At 47.9% G+C, this 13755-nt stretch overlaps 1 protein-coding gene across 4 annotated transcripts; it reads left to right on the forward strand.

Annotated features, from left to right (window-relative positions):
- Window positions 1-6281: 6281 nt before the first annotated feature.
- Window positions 6282-11956, forward strand: LOC105491454 (pyruvate dehydrogenase phosphatase catalytic subunit 2). Of its 4 annotated transcripts, none has more exons than XM_011757939.2 (2): window positions 6282-6416; window positions 9661-11956. In XM_011757939.2, the coding sequence occupies exon 2, from the start codon at window positions 9716-9718 to the stop codon at window positions 11303-11305; it is 1590 nt and encodes a 529-aa protein (XP_011756241.1). In that variant the 5' UTR covers window positions 6282-6416; window positions 9661-9715; the 3' UTR covers window positions 11306-11956. The 4 variants fall into 4 exon arrangements, with proteins under 4 accessions (XP_011756241.1, XP_011756245.1, XP_011756243.1 ...); XM_011757943.2 differs by having other exon boundaries at window positions 6285-6306; XM_011757941.2 differs by having other exon boundaries at window positions 6413-6529.
- Window positions 11957-13755: the final 1799 nt, after the last annotated feature.

Here is a 13755-nt window from a genome sequence, read left to right on the forward strand (position 1 = left end):
GTATGGGTGACAGAGCAAGACCCTGTCTCAAAAAAAAAAAAAAAAGTCTTGTCTGCATAGGTGAGGAATCAGGGGACTTTGCAAGAATCATCCAAGAGGTCCATTTCGCTACCCCTGTGACTCACCTGGGTGGTTTTGTTTTTGTTTTGTTTTGTTTTTGACACAGAGTCTTGCTCTGTCATCCAGGCTGGAGTGATCTCAGCTCACTGCAACCTCTGCCTCCCGTATTCAAGCGATTCTCATGCACCTGGCTGTTTTAAAAATAGTTTCGCGCCCAGGCGCGGTGGCTCACGCCTGTAATCCTAGCACTTTGGGAGGCCAAGACAGGTGGATTGTCTGAGCTCAGGAGTTCGAGACCAGCCTGGGCAACATGGTGAAACCCTGTCTTTACTTAAAAAAAAAAAAAAAAAAAAAATAGCCGGGCTTGGCAGCGTGTGTCTGTAGTCCCAGCTACTCAGGAGGCTGAGGCAGGAGAATTGCTTGAACCCGGGAGGCGGAGGTTGCAGTGAGCCAAGATTGCACCACTGTACTCCAGCCTGGGCAGCAGAGCAAGATTCTCTCTCAATAAATAAATAATAAAATAAAAATAGTTTTGCTTTTTTTTCCCCCTCACTATACAAGTTATGCTAGATGGAGTAATGTATATTTACTGTAGAAAATTTGTAATGTTCACCTTTGTCTCTTTAGGATAAATTGAAAGAAGTAGAATTAGTGGATCAAAGATATAAGGTAAACCCATTGAGTAGCCTCCATGTACGCTCTGTATTAGTCCATTTTCATGCTGCTATAAAGAATACCTGAGACTGCATAAATTATAAAGGAAAGAGGTTTAATTGACTCACAGTTCCGCATGGCTGGGGAGGCCATAGGAAACTTACAATTATGGCAGAAGACAAATGGGGAAGTAAGACACTTTTTAAATGGTGACGGGCAAGCAAGAGCACAGGGGAAACTGTCACTTATAAACAATCAGATCTCCACGAGGTCAGGAGATCGAGACCATCCTGGCTAACACGGTGAAACCCCATCTCTACTAAAAATACAAAAAATTAGCTGGGGGTGGTGGTGGGCACCTGTAATCCCAGCTACTTGGGAGGCTGAGGCAGGAGAATCGCTTGAACTTGGAAGGCGGAAGTTGCAGTGAGCTGAGATCTCGCCAGTGTACTCCAACCTGGGCGACAAGAGCGAGACTCTGTCTCAAAAAATAAATAAATAAATAAATAACATCTCGTGAGAACTCACTCACTATTATGAAAACAGCAAGGGGGAACCGCTCCCATGATCCAATCACCTCCCATCATATCCCTCCCTTGACACATGAGAATTACAATTTGAGATGAGTTTTGGGTGGGGACAAAGAGCCAAACCATATCACACTCCCTGCTAAGATGGCAATGCTCTCTTGCCAACATTATGTATTTAAACCATGTTTTAATATTTACCAGGTTGACTGACAAAAATCAATGGTTGAAGGGGTGGCCTGCCCCTCCACACCTGTGGGCGTTTCTCGTTAGGTGGAAGGAGAGACTTGAGAAAAGAAATGAACGCCTGTAATCCCAGCACTTTGGGAGGCCGAGACGGGCGGATCATGAGGTCAGGAGATCGAGACCATCCTGGCTAATATGGTGAAACCCCGTCTCTACTAAAAAAATACAAAAATTAGCCGAGCGCGGTGGCGGGCGCCTGTAGTCCCAGCTATACGGGAGGCTGAGGCAGGAGAATGGCTTGAACCTGGTAGGCGGAGCTTGCAATGAGTGGAGATTGTGCCACTGCACTCCAGCCTGGGTGACAGAGTGAAACTCCATCTCAAAAAAAAGAAATGAGACATAGAGACAAAGTATAGAGAAAGAAAAAGTGGGCCCAGGGGACTGGCGCTCAGCATACAGAGGACCGGCGCCGGCACCAGTCTCTGAGTTCCCTCAGTATTTACTGATCATTATCTTTACCATCTTAGAAAAAGGGAAGTGGCAGGATAATACGATCATCATAGGGAGAAGGTCAGCAGTAAAACATATGAATAAAGATCTCTGTGACATGAATAAGTTTAAGGAAAAGTGTTGTGCCTTGATATGCACATGCAAACATCTCGATAAACCTTTTCAGCGCATAAAGAGTGGCATTGCCGCTAGCATGTCCCACCTTCAGTCCTAAGGCGGTTTTCTCCTTTCTCAGTAAACAGAACATACAATCGGGTTTTACACCGAGATGTTCCATTGCCCAGGGACGGGTAGGAGACAGATGCTTTTCTCTATCTCAACTGCCAAGAGGCCTTCTTTCTGCTTATACTAGTCCTGCTCAGCACAGACCCTTCACGGGTGTCAGGCTGGGGAACAATCAGATCTTTCCCTTCCCACAAGGCCATATTTCAGACTATCACGTGGGGAGAAACCTTGGACAATACCTAGCTTTCCTAGGCAGAGGTCCCTGCGAACTTTGGCAGTGTACGTGTCCCTGGGTACTTGAGATTAAGAGAACGGTGATGACTTTTCACAAGCATACTGCCTTCAGGCACTTGTTTAACAAAGCACACCCTGCACAGCCCAAAATCCGTTAAACCTTGAGTCACCACAGCACATGTCTCTTGCAAGGACAAGGTTGGGGGTAGGGTCACAGATTAACAGCATTTCAAATACAGAACAAAATGAAGTCGCTTATGTCTACTTCTTTCTATATAGACACAGTAACAGTCTGATCTCTCTTTCTTTTCCCCACAATGGTTCATTTAATTACCATTTCTTTTTCTTTTTTTCTTTATTATTATTATTATTATTTTGAGACAGGGTCTGGCTCTCTTGCCCAAGCTGGAGTGTAGTGGCACAATCTCGGCTCACTGCAACCTCTGCCTCCCAGGCTCAAGCCATCCTCCCATACTCCCACCTCAGTCTCCTAAGTAGCTGGGACTATAGATGTGTACCACCACGCCCAGCTAATTTTTTTTTTTTTTTTGAGACGGAGTCTTACTCTGTCATCCAAGCCGGAGTGCAACCTCTGCTTACCAGGTTCAAGCAATTATCCTGCCTCAGCCTCATGTAGCTGGAATTACAGGCATGAACTACCATGCTTGGGTAATTTTTTGTATTTTTAGTAGAGAAGGGGTTTCACTCTGTTGGCCAGGCTGGTCTCGAACTCCCAACCTCAAGTGATCTGCCCACCTTGACCTCCCAAAGTGCTGGGATTACAGGCGTGAGCCACCGTGCCCAGCTTAATTTTTGTATTTTTTGTAGAGAGGGGGGTTTCATCATGTTGCCCAGGATGGTCTCGAACTCCTGAGCTCAAGTGATCTACCTGCCTCGGCCTCCCAAATTGTTGGGATTACAGGCATGAGCCACCATGCCTGGCCATTTCTTTGGTTTTGAGTGAGGCTGAATATTTTTACATCTTTTCTCTAAAAATGCCAAATGAACGGCTGGGCATGGTGGCTCACGCCTGTAATCCCAGCACTTTGGGAGGCCAAGGCGGGTGGATCATGAGGTCAGGAGTTCGAGACCAGCCTGGCCAATGTAGTGAAACCCCCTCTCTACTAAAAATACAAATATTAGCCAGGTATGGAGGCACATGCCTGTAGTCCCAGCTCCTTGGGAGGCTGAGCTGGGAGAATTACTTGAACCAGGGAGGCAGAGGTTGCAGTGAGCTAAGACCACACCATTGCACTCCAGCCTGGGTAACAGAGTGTGACTCCGTCTCAAAACAAAACAAAACAACAAAAAAAAACAAAAACCTGCCAATTAAGCTATGCTTTCCCTTTCTTGAAGGAGAGATAAGTAATCCTTTTCCTTCGTATTTGCTTATAAGACCTTGGGACAAGGAAGCTTGAGAGATCCAGTGAGGGACTTGGGCTGGCCATCCTATATAGGGTGACTGAACTGGTTATAGCCTTGAAATGAAAGTTTCAGTGCACATAAAATCCTCCAGGGTGCATTTTTACTTTGGAAGTGGGTGTGTGTGGTAACTTAGAAAAACTCAGTGGTTTCAGACTTGGTGGAATGATGTAATTTTTCTCAGGAAAGTGGTGGGGGCAGCCATCTGCGTGTCTCAGCAGTCAGTCCAGGGCCTGACACCTTGTGGGCACCCATAACGCCTGCAGATTGAATAATTAAACACTGCTGCCTCTGTCCGGAAGGGTAACCCATTGTGACCCTATATGACCTATCTGCGGGGAGGCGGGGAGGGCGGAAGTGTGCTTTCGCATTCTCTTGCACTCATTTATTAGAAACCCTTAGACTTACTTTTAGTTTGAGTCTGAAACAGTCCTCTTATTATGCAGGAAGACAGATATTGCAAATCCTGACTTTGAACTTCTGGAAAGGGCTAAGGGTGAGTGGAACTATAAATATACAAGGGCAAGTCTGACAGGAGCCGTTTTATTGCAATCACGTCCTTGGGTCCAGAAGGCTGGCCAGGCTCCCCAGGTAAGCCAGTGTGTCCTCCTTCTGGAAGACCACGTTCTCAGGACTCCAAGTGGCTTTTTCTAGTTGTCTTCCATTTTTCTCTGTCTCCAGGGAAGGACTCCATCTGACTTATCATAGTTACAAGAGTTCTGTTAAAATAATTTATAAGGAAGCAGGTGATCACGAGAATTCCACAATGTTAGGACCAGAAGGGATGGAGGGATTATCTGGTGTCAGGGTTCTCTGTCTCTCTCAACCTACCAGCCACCAGCCATACTGGGTTAATTGTCAGTAGTAGGCCAATATAATGGTCAGTTCAAAGCTTAATGGTTTGTGGGAAACCACTAAAGACATCAGGGCAGGAATTTGAGGGGTTTTTTGGTTTGTTTTTTTTTTGAGACGGACTCTCACTCTGTCTCCCAGGCTGGAGTGCAGTGGCATGATCTCGCCTCAGTGTAACTTCCACCTCCCTGGTTCAAATGATTCTCGTGCCTCAGCGTCCTGAGCAGCTGGGACTACAAGCATGCGCCACCACTCCCAGCTAATTTTTGTGTTTTTAGTAGAGACAGGGTTTTGTCATGTTGGCCAGGCTGGTCTCAAACTCTTGACTTCAGGTGATCCGCCCAACTTGGCCTCGGAAAGTGCTGGGATTACAGGCGGAAGCCGCCGTGCTCGGCCTTGGAATTTGAGTTTTAGAAGTGTCATTCTGCCAGGCGTGATGGCTCACGTCTGTAATCCCAGCACTTTGGGGAGGCTGAGGTGGGAGGATCGCTTGAGCCCGGCAGTTTGAGACCAGCCTGGGCAACATTGAAAGACCTTGTCTCGGCCGGGCGCGGTGGCTCAAGCCTGTAATCCCAGCACTTTGGGAGGCCGAGACGGGCGGATCACAAGGTCAGGAGATCGAGACCATCCTGGCTGACACGGTGAAACCCCGTCTCTACTAAAAAATACAAAAATACTAGCCGGGCGAGGTGGCGGGCGCCTGTAGTCCCAGCTACTCAGGAGGCTGAGACAGGAGAATGGCGTGAACCCGGGAGGCGGAGCTTGCAGTGAGCCAAGATCACGCCACTGCACTCCAGCCTGGGCGGCAGAGCGAGACTCTGTCTCAAAAAAAAAAAAAAAAAAAAAAAAAAAAAGAAAGACCTTGTCTCTACCCTCCAACCACGAAAAAAAGGGTCAGGGGCGTCATTCTGGCTGTTCTGCTCTGGGGTTAGGACCAAGTCAAAGGTGGAGGAGGGAAAACCGGAAAACCAAGTGAGAGGCTTGGAATAGGGTGGCTGCGTCGCTGGATGGATGAGGGGAGAGAAATTTAGAAGATCGGATTTACAGGATTAGATAATTGAAAAGAGAGGGTGAGGGAGAGAAAGGAGTCAAGACCCGAGTCAGGGGTTTGGCTTGGGTCTCTGAGCAGATGGTGGGTCCATTACTGGGTTAGGAGAGAAGAGAAAAAGCAAGTTTGGCAGAAGCTGAGTTTGGGGGAAGTTATGTTTGAGGCGCCTAGGGGCCTCCAGAGGCAGGTGTCCAGGTGGTTGGATACCAGGGTGTGGCTCTTAGGAGAGGGTTCTGGAGTGGTCGACACCGAAATGGAGAGGAAGCAGTGGGGTGTTCTAACAGCGGTGAGGAATTGGGGAGGCCGCTGGGTTCGGGGTGTGCAGATCGGCCACGTAGCTGGCGATCTCAGGCACGTGATTGCCTGGTCCCGTAGCCCCGCTCTCGAACACTTTCAGCACCCAGGCAGCGGTAAGAGGCGGTGTTGGCCCCTCCCGGGTCCCGCCTTTCTGCCTGCCTCTCATCCTCTTTAACCATTGGGCAATAACTCTGTCCATCAAGGGCCCGCCTCCGCTATTGAGCCAACCAGGGCTGGCGGGAGGGCGCTTCCTTCTGGAGCTGGGTCCTGACTAGGGACTGCCTGGGTGAGGTGAGGACCTGGTGGCCGCAGTTGTGGCACTGTGCGCAGGCGCGGGACTGACCCGACCGAGCAGGCGGCTGTGGCCTCGCCAGCTGGTGAAAAGTGGGCGAGGGTCCGAGGTAGGGAAGGGAACGAGCGGGGGATGTGGACACCTCTTTCTCCTCCAGGCCTCGCCGGCGCCTGACCCTCCCAGTCTGCGGCACCAGCTCAGGTGACTGGGCGGAGAGCTGAGGTGAGGGGGCGGGCCCGCGGCAGAGAGGGACCAGCTGGGCCTACGACCACGGTCACCCCACTCACGTGCGCGCGCCACGTGGGCCCGTGGGCTCGCCGAGGACCCTTGGCTACCTACCGAGGCACCCCACTAGCTGCTCTGGCCCTTCGAGCACCCCTTGGAGCTCTGTGTCCCGACTGCGCGCTCCTGTTTTACAGGCTGGCAAGCCGGGGCTCAGAGGCACCAAGCGGGTCGCCCGGGGGCACCCAGCTGGGGTACGGCCCTCGGAGTTCTAGGCAGATCGGTTTTGGTGGGCTCCGGAGTCCGTGCACTTAGCGATGAGGCTGTAGTCAGATATTTGAACTTGGGACCTGTCTGTTTTCTTTAAGGATGCTAAATGGTTTGCGTCCCGGGTGCGGTGGATTGCCCTGCACCGCTGTCTGCCTTGACTGCAGGGCCAGAGCGTCAGGCGCCCTCTGCTCCCGGACCGACCGCCCCCGCCCCGACTTCTGCGGGGTGGGCTGGCAGGGGTGGGGGAGTGAGGGGACGGTCCTCAGTCCTGGGAGCTCTTGAGATCCCGACAAATGATCTCGAGATCCTGAGGGCAGGATTCATACATGAAACCGCAGAAAAGCTCATTATAATGGGTCAAGGTTTTGTTCTTTTTTTTTTTTTTTTTCTATTTTATTTATTTTATTCCAAGGAGAAGTACCACCAGAGGCTAGTGAAGGGACTAGGAAACTCGTCACCCCCTTGCGGAGGCAGATGTGAAGCTTTTGGAAATCAGTTTGGCAATGAGTCTACACCCTTGGACCTACTGACTCCTTGTTTGGGAAATAACTAGGATAAAACCTAAATAGAGAAAAGGTTACTGCATAAGGCAGTACAGTTTGGTGGGGTTTTGTTGTTGTTGTTGTTTTTAGAGACAGATCCGGCTCTGTTGCCCAGGCTGGAGTGCAGCGGTGTGATCATAGCTCACTGCAGCCTTGAACTCCTGGGCTCAAGCGATCCTCCCACCTCAGCCTCGTGAGTAGCTGGGACTACAGGCACATACCACCATGCCCAGCTAATCTCAAAATTTTTGTAGAGATGGGGCACTTCCTGTATCACCCAGGGTTGTCTTAAACTCCCTAGCCTCAAGTGATCCTCTCACCTTGGCCTCCCAAAATGCTGAGATTATAGGCATGAGCCACTGTGCCCAGTCCAGTTTGGTATTTTATATTAATAAAGAGCAAGTAGTGGAAATAACCTCTAAATCTCCAGCGGTAGAGAATAGTTAAGTAAGTTGCAATTCTTTATGCCAAAATGTAGCCATCAGGTGTGAAAAAATACTCTTATCAGGAAAACTAGATTCAAAGTTGTAGTTACAACTCTACAAAAATATGTACGGAATGACAGGGTGCGGTAGCTCCCACCTGTAATCTCAGCACTTTGGGAGGCCAAGGGCAGAAGATGGCTTGAGCCCAGGAGTTTGAGACCAGCCTGGACAACACAGGGAGACCCTGTCTATTAGCTAGGCATAGTGGCTCATGCCTGTAGTCCCAGTTACTTGGGAGGCTGAGGCAGGAGTATCCCTTGATGCCAGAAGGGCAAGGCTGCAGTGAGCCATGATCTTACCATTGCACTCTAGCCTGGGCACAGAGCCAGGCTCCATCTCAAAAAAAAAAAAAAAAGTGCAGAATGACTAGAGGGGTATATACCTAATGATGAAAATAATAACTACTTTTTTTTTTTTTTAGTAGAAGGGTCATATTTTATTAAATTCTCACAAAACCTTCTAAGACTAATATTCCCATTCCACCAATAGATAAGTGGAGTGTTACCTCATCAGCAGTGTGTCTGATGCTACACAAGATAGTATCACAGCTAGTGTGCTATTGGGCCTCTGAAAATGTCATATTTAGCCAGTATTTGAGGACTTAGGGTGTGCCGGGTACAGGTCCAGGCACTGGAAAGCTGTTGGTGAGTAAGGCAGCCATAGTTGCTTGAGTCATGGAGTTTATAGACTAGTGGGAAAATACATATATATATATATAATTTATTTTTTGAGACAGGGTCTTTTTTTTTTTTTTTTTTTTTGAGATGGAGTCTCGCTCTGTGGCCCAGGCTGGAGTGCAGTGGCGCGATCTCGGCTCACTGCAAGCTCCGCCTCCTGGGTTCACGCCATTCTTCTGCCTCAGCCTCCCGAGTAGCTGGGACTACAGGCGCCCACAACCGCGCCCGGCTAATTTTTTGTATTTTTAGTAGAGACGGGGTTTCACCGTGGTCTCGATCTCCTGACCTTGTGATCCGCCCGCCTCGGCCTCCCAAAGTGCTGGGATTACAGGCGTGAGCCACCGCGCCTGGCCGAGACAGGGTCTTGCTCTGTCACCCAGGCTGGAGTGCAGTGGCAGGAGCACCGCTCATTGCAGCCTTGGCCTCCAGGGCTTAAGCAATCCTCTCACCTCAGCCTTCCAAGTGAATGGGACTATAGGTGTGTGCCACCATGCCCAGCTAATTTGTAAGAAAATTTTTTGTAGAAACCAGGTCCCCTTCTGTTGCGCAGGCTGGTCTCGGAACTCCTAGGCTCAAGTGATCCTCCCGCCTCAGCCTTTGGAGTGGCTGGGGTTATAGGTATGAGCCACTATGCCCGAAGCAAATTATTTATTTATTTATTTGTTTGTTTTTGGTTTTGTTTTTTTCGAGACAGGGTCTCACTCCTTCTCTAGCAAGAGGCCCAGGCTAGACTGCAGTGGCACAATCACTGCTTTCTGCAGCCTCAACTTCCCAGGCTCAGATGATTCTCCTACCTCAGCCTCCCAAGTAGCTGTGACTATAGGTGCACACCACCATGCCTGCCAATTTTTTTTTTTTTTAATTTTTTTGGAGAGACAGGGTTTCACCATGTTGCCCAGGCTAGTCTCGAACTCCTGGGCTCAAGCTATCCACACACCTTGGCCTCCCAAAATGCTAGGATTACAGGCATGAGCCACCACGCCCGGCGCCCGAAGCAGATATTTAAATGAACACTTATAGTCTGCTGGTGAGAGTGAGTTTAGTGTATTGTAAATAGTTTATTCTAAGTCATTTTTGTTCAGGATATTAGCAAATGTTTTCAGAAGTCAGTATGTTTAAGAAATTAAATTTGAAACTTCCAACTTTTTAATTTTTAGGTTTAAAAATATCCTTGTTTTGCTGAAGGAACACATTTGCTGATATAGTTTCAGAATGTCAAGTACTGTGTCCTACTGGATCTTAAATTCTACAAGGAACAGCATTGCCACACTGCAAGGGGGCAGACGCTTATACTCCAGGTATGTCTCAAATAGGAATAAATTAAAATGGAGGCTCTTTTCCCGGGTGCCACCCACCCTAAACAGTTCTCCATGTGGTGGCTTCACTCTGTGCAAAGCCTACAGACACACATCAACAGAGGAAGATGATTTTCACTTGCAACTCAGCCCTGAGCAGATAAACGAAGTGCTTCGAGCTGGCGAATCAGCCCACAAGATTCTTGACCTTGAAAGTAGAGTTCCAAATTCAGTGTTGCGGTTTGAGAGCAATCAGCTGGCTGCCAATTCACCAGTGGAGGACCGGCGAGGTGTAGCCTCCTGCCTGCAAACCAATGGACTAATGTTTGGCATCTTCGATGGACATGGCGGTCATGCATGTGCCCAAGCAGTGAGTGAGAGGCTCTTCTACTATGTGGCAGTGTCCCTGATGTCCCACCAGACCCTGGAGCACATGGAGGGAGCTATGGAAAGCATGAAACCCTTGCTGCCCATCCTGCATTGGCTCAAGCACCCAGGGGACAGTATCTACAAGGATGTCACATCCGTGCATCTTGACCACCTCCGTGTCTATTGGCAGGAACTGCTTGACTTGCATATGGAAATGGGACTAAGCATTGAAGAAGCATTAATGTACTCCTTCCAGAGACTGGATTCTGACATCTCGCTGGAAATCCAGGCCCCTCTGGAAGATGAGGTGACAAGGAACCTGTCACTCCAGGTTGCTTTCTCTGGGGCAACAGCTTGCATGGCCCATGTTGATGGAATTCACTTACACGTGGCAAATGCTGGTGACTGCCGAGCCATCCTTGGTGTCCAGGAGGACAATGGCATGTGGTCTTGTCTGCCCCTTACCCGTGACCACAATGCCTGGAACCAGGCCGAGCTGTCCCGGCTAAAGAGGGAGCACCCTGAGTCAGAGGACAGGACAATCATCATGGAGGATAGGCTGCTGGGTGTCCTCATCCCCTGCAGGGCCTTTGGGGATGTTCAGCTGAAGTGGAGTAAAGAGTTGCAGCGCAGCGTTCTGGAGAGGGGCTTCAATACTGAGGCCCTCAACATTTACCAGTTCACACCCCCACACTACTACACTCCACCCTACCTGACTGCTGAGCCTGAGGTCACATACCACAGGCTGAGGCCCCAGGATAAGTTCCTTGTGCTGGCCTCAGATGGCCTGTGGGACATGCTGAGCAATGAGGACGTGGTAAGGCTGGTAATGGGGCACCTGACTGAGGCAGATCAGCACAAGACAGACCTGGCCCAGAGACCCGCCAACTTGGGGCTCATGCAGAGCCTGCTGCTGCAGAGGAAAGCCAGCGGGCTCCACGAGGCTGACCAAAATGCAGCCACGCGGCTGATCAGACATGCAATCGGGAACAATGAGTATGGGGAGATGGAGGCAGAGCGGCTGGCGGCGATGCTGACATTGCCAGAGGACTTGGCGAGGATGTACAGGGATGATATCACTGTCACTGTGGTATATTTTAACTCAGAATCAATCGGTGCATATTACAAGGGGGGTTAAGAATCTCCCATCCTATTGTCAAGGTTAACATAAATGCTCTTCTAAAACGTTTCACTTACTCTTAAACTAGCTATCCAAACCTTACTATTAAAAGCGCAGGCAGGTTTAATTTGCTAAATAGACTAATAGGAGGAAGAAACAAAGAAACAAACAGCCTAGCTTTAAAAAACAGTTAAATAGCAGTGATTTCATGTCCGTGTATGTCTGATCAAGTCTTATATGCAGAGAGGACAGAGCATAAAGTCTATAGAATTGGTTTGGGCTCATGTAACCCAAGTCGTTTGATAAAGATGTGAAACTGTGTCAGCCTTGAGCCTTCAAAGGGTAAATTTAATCATGATTCTGAGAATAAAGAACTTCAGGATCTTGTGAGGTCTTGCCACAAAAATCTGCAAATTCAATAATTCTCCTGAATTCACAATCATGGACTTCTAGATTATGAAGAGATACTTTATTTGTTTGTCTTTTATTTAAATTACTAAGGCCTAGGTTTACAAATCATACTACAGGACACTTTTCTATGCAATATCCTAACTTTTTTGTGTGTGATTATGGTTATGAGAAATTTTGTAATACTACATTCTAGCTCTGTTTTCGTTTATTTTAAAACTGAATCCTTAAGCTTGCAAACACGCCTACTGTAAGCATGCTTGGAATGACTTGTTTTGATTTTCAGCTGATAGGATCTATGCCTCTGGACCAGCTGAATTTACTGTTGCAGCTTTTGGTTCCCTCTACTGAGTCCCATTCCAGAAACTTTGAGCCATGCTAGTAGGTAACTAGTCTATGCCTTAACTCCTGACCTTTCCTGCATTAGTAAAATTTCCTCCTGGGCTGAGCCTTTGGGGGTTGATTCACAGCATTTAAAGCTTTCTGATTATACCTCTCAAATATTCTTCTGTCAATTCCACACAATCCTTCTACCTCTGCTATGCTGAATCCCTCATTTACCCTGCACCTGCCAACTACAAAATACTGTCTGAAAGAATTTTTCACATGTTCCTGCTGCCTATGGCTGCAGGAAAGGAGAAAATGTGATTGCATATGGTAGTTGTGGTGATAGATGTTTAGACAGGACAGGTTTATTTAGCAGATGGTGGACTTAAGATTCAATCTCTATCTGGAGAGGTGAAAACACAAAAGGCTTAAGGACAACAGTTTCTAACCAAGGTTCTCTGAATCCTTTCCTGAGAGGTGGTGGGGAGGAGGGAGAAGTGAGACTTATCAGATGGGACACTTGCCCTAAGACTGTGGGATAAACCACCATTGCTAGTCCTCAACTTTAGACCATATTTAGTATAGGAGTTGGGGCAAAAATAAAAAATAATTTGTAATGGTTTCTGTGGGCTGTAGACTCTTTGTATTTACTTGGAAATTCGTCATGTGGATACGTTTTTGGAGATGAATTTCATCTCATGAGTTGCTGTGGGATTTAAACAACAGGAAATATGTCCCTAAATGGGAACAAATATAATCCCACAAAACCAACAATTTTATTTGCTTCTACTACATCAGGCAGAATTCTTCAATTAAGTTGAACTACATTTGTTGATCCCTTTTCTCAACTTACCCCTTTATGCCACCCACTGAAAAGAAAAGCAAATAGCTAGGTCTGGCTTCCTGTTTTTTGTCTACGTCCCAGCTGACATTCAGTCAAATGCTGGGATACTTCTAATTTGGTGGTGTTTCTCTGTACATTTTTCAGTGCAACTGTTTAGTCATGTGTTTTCATCTAAGAAATTCTCTTTTGAATATTTAAGCCTTGATCCTTTTATTCTGAAACCATTAATATTCCTTCTTGGCCAGGTGCGGTGGGTCACGCCTGTAATACCAGCACTTTGGGAGGCTGAGGCGGATGGATGACCTGAGGTCAGGAATTCCATACCAGCCTGACCAACATGGAGAAACCCCATCTCTATTAAAAATACAAAATTAGCCAGGTGTGGTGGTGCATGCCTGTAATCCCAGCTACTCGGGAGGCTGAGGCAGGAAAATCACTTGAACCCGGGAGGTAGAGGTTGTGGTGAGCTGAGATCACACCATTGCACTCCAGCCTGGGCAACAAGAGCGAAACTCTGTCTCAAAAAAAAAAAAAAATCCATCTTATCTCTTAGTCCTTCCTTCCTCTCTCTCTCTCTCTCTCTCTGTATTTCTTTCATTCCTTCCTTCCTTCCTTCTTGACAGGGTCTCCCTGTCACCAGACTGGAGTGCAATGTCATGATCTTGGCTCACTGCAACCTCTGCAGCTGAGGCTCAAACAATCCTCTTGCCTCAACCTCCCGAGGAGCTGGGACTATGCACCACTATGCCTGGCTAATTTTTAAAATTTTTGTAGAGACAGGGTTTTGTCATGTTGTCCAGACTGGTCTCATACTCCTAGACTCAAGCAATCTGCCCACCTCGGCCTCCCAAAGTGCTGGGATTATAGGCATGAGCCACCACACCCAGCC

Source organism: Macaca nemestrina, chromosome 18 (genome assembly GCF_043159975.1).
Source record: "Macaca nemestrina isolate mMacNem1 chromosome 18, mMacNem.hap1, whole genome shotgun sequence".
In the NCBI taxonomy this organism is placed as follows: Eukaryota; Metazoa; Chordata; class Mammalia; order Primates; family Cercopithecidae; genus Macaca; species Macaca nemestrina.

What these genes read in the sequence shown, in the direction of transcription:
- LOC105491454 (XM_011757939.2), top strand. Translation starts at nt 9,716, where the DNA reads ATGTCAAGTACTGTGTCCTACTGGATCTTAAATTCTACAAGGAACAGC.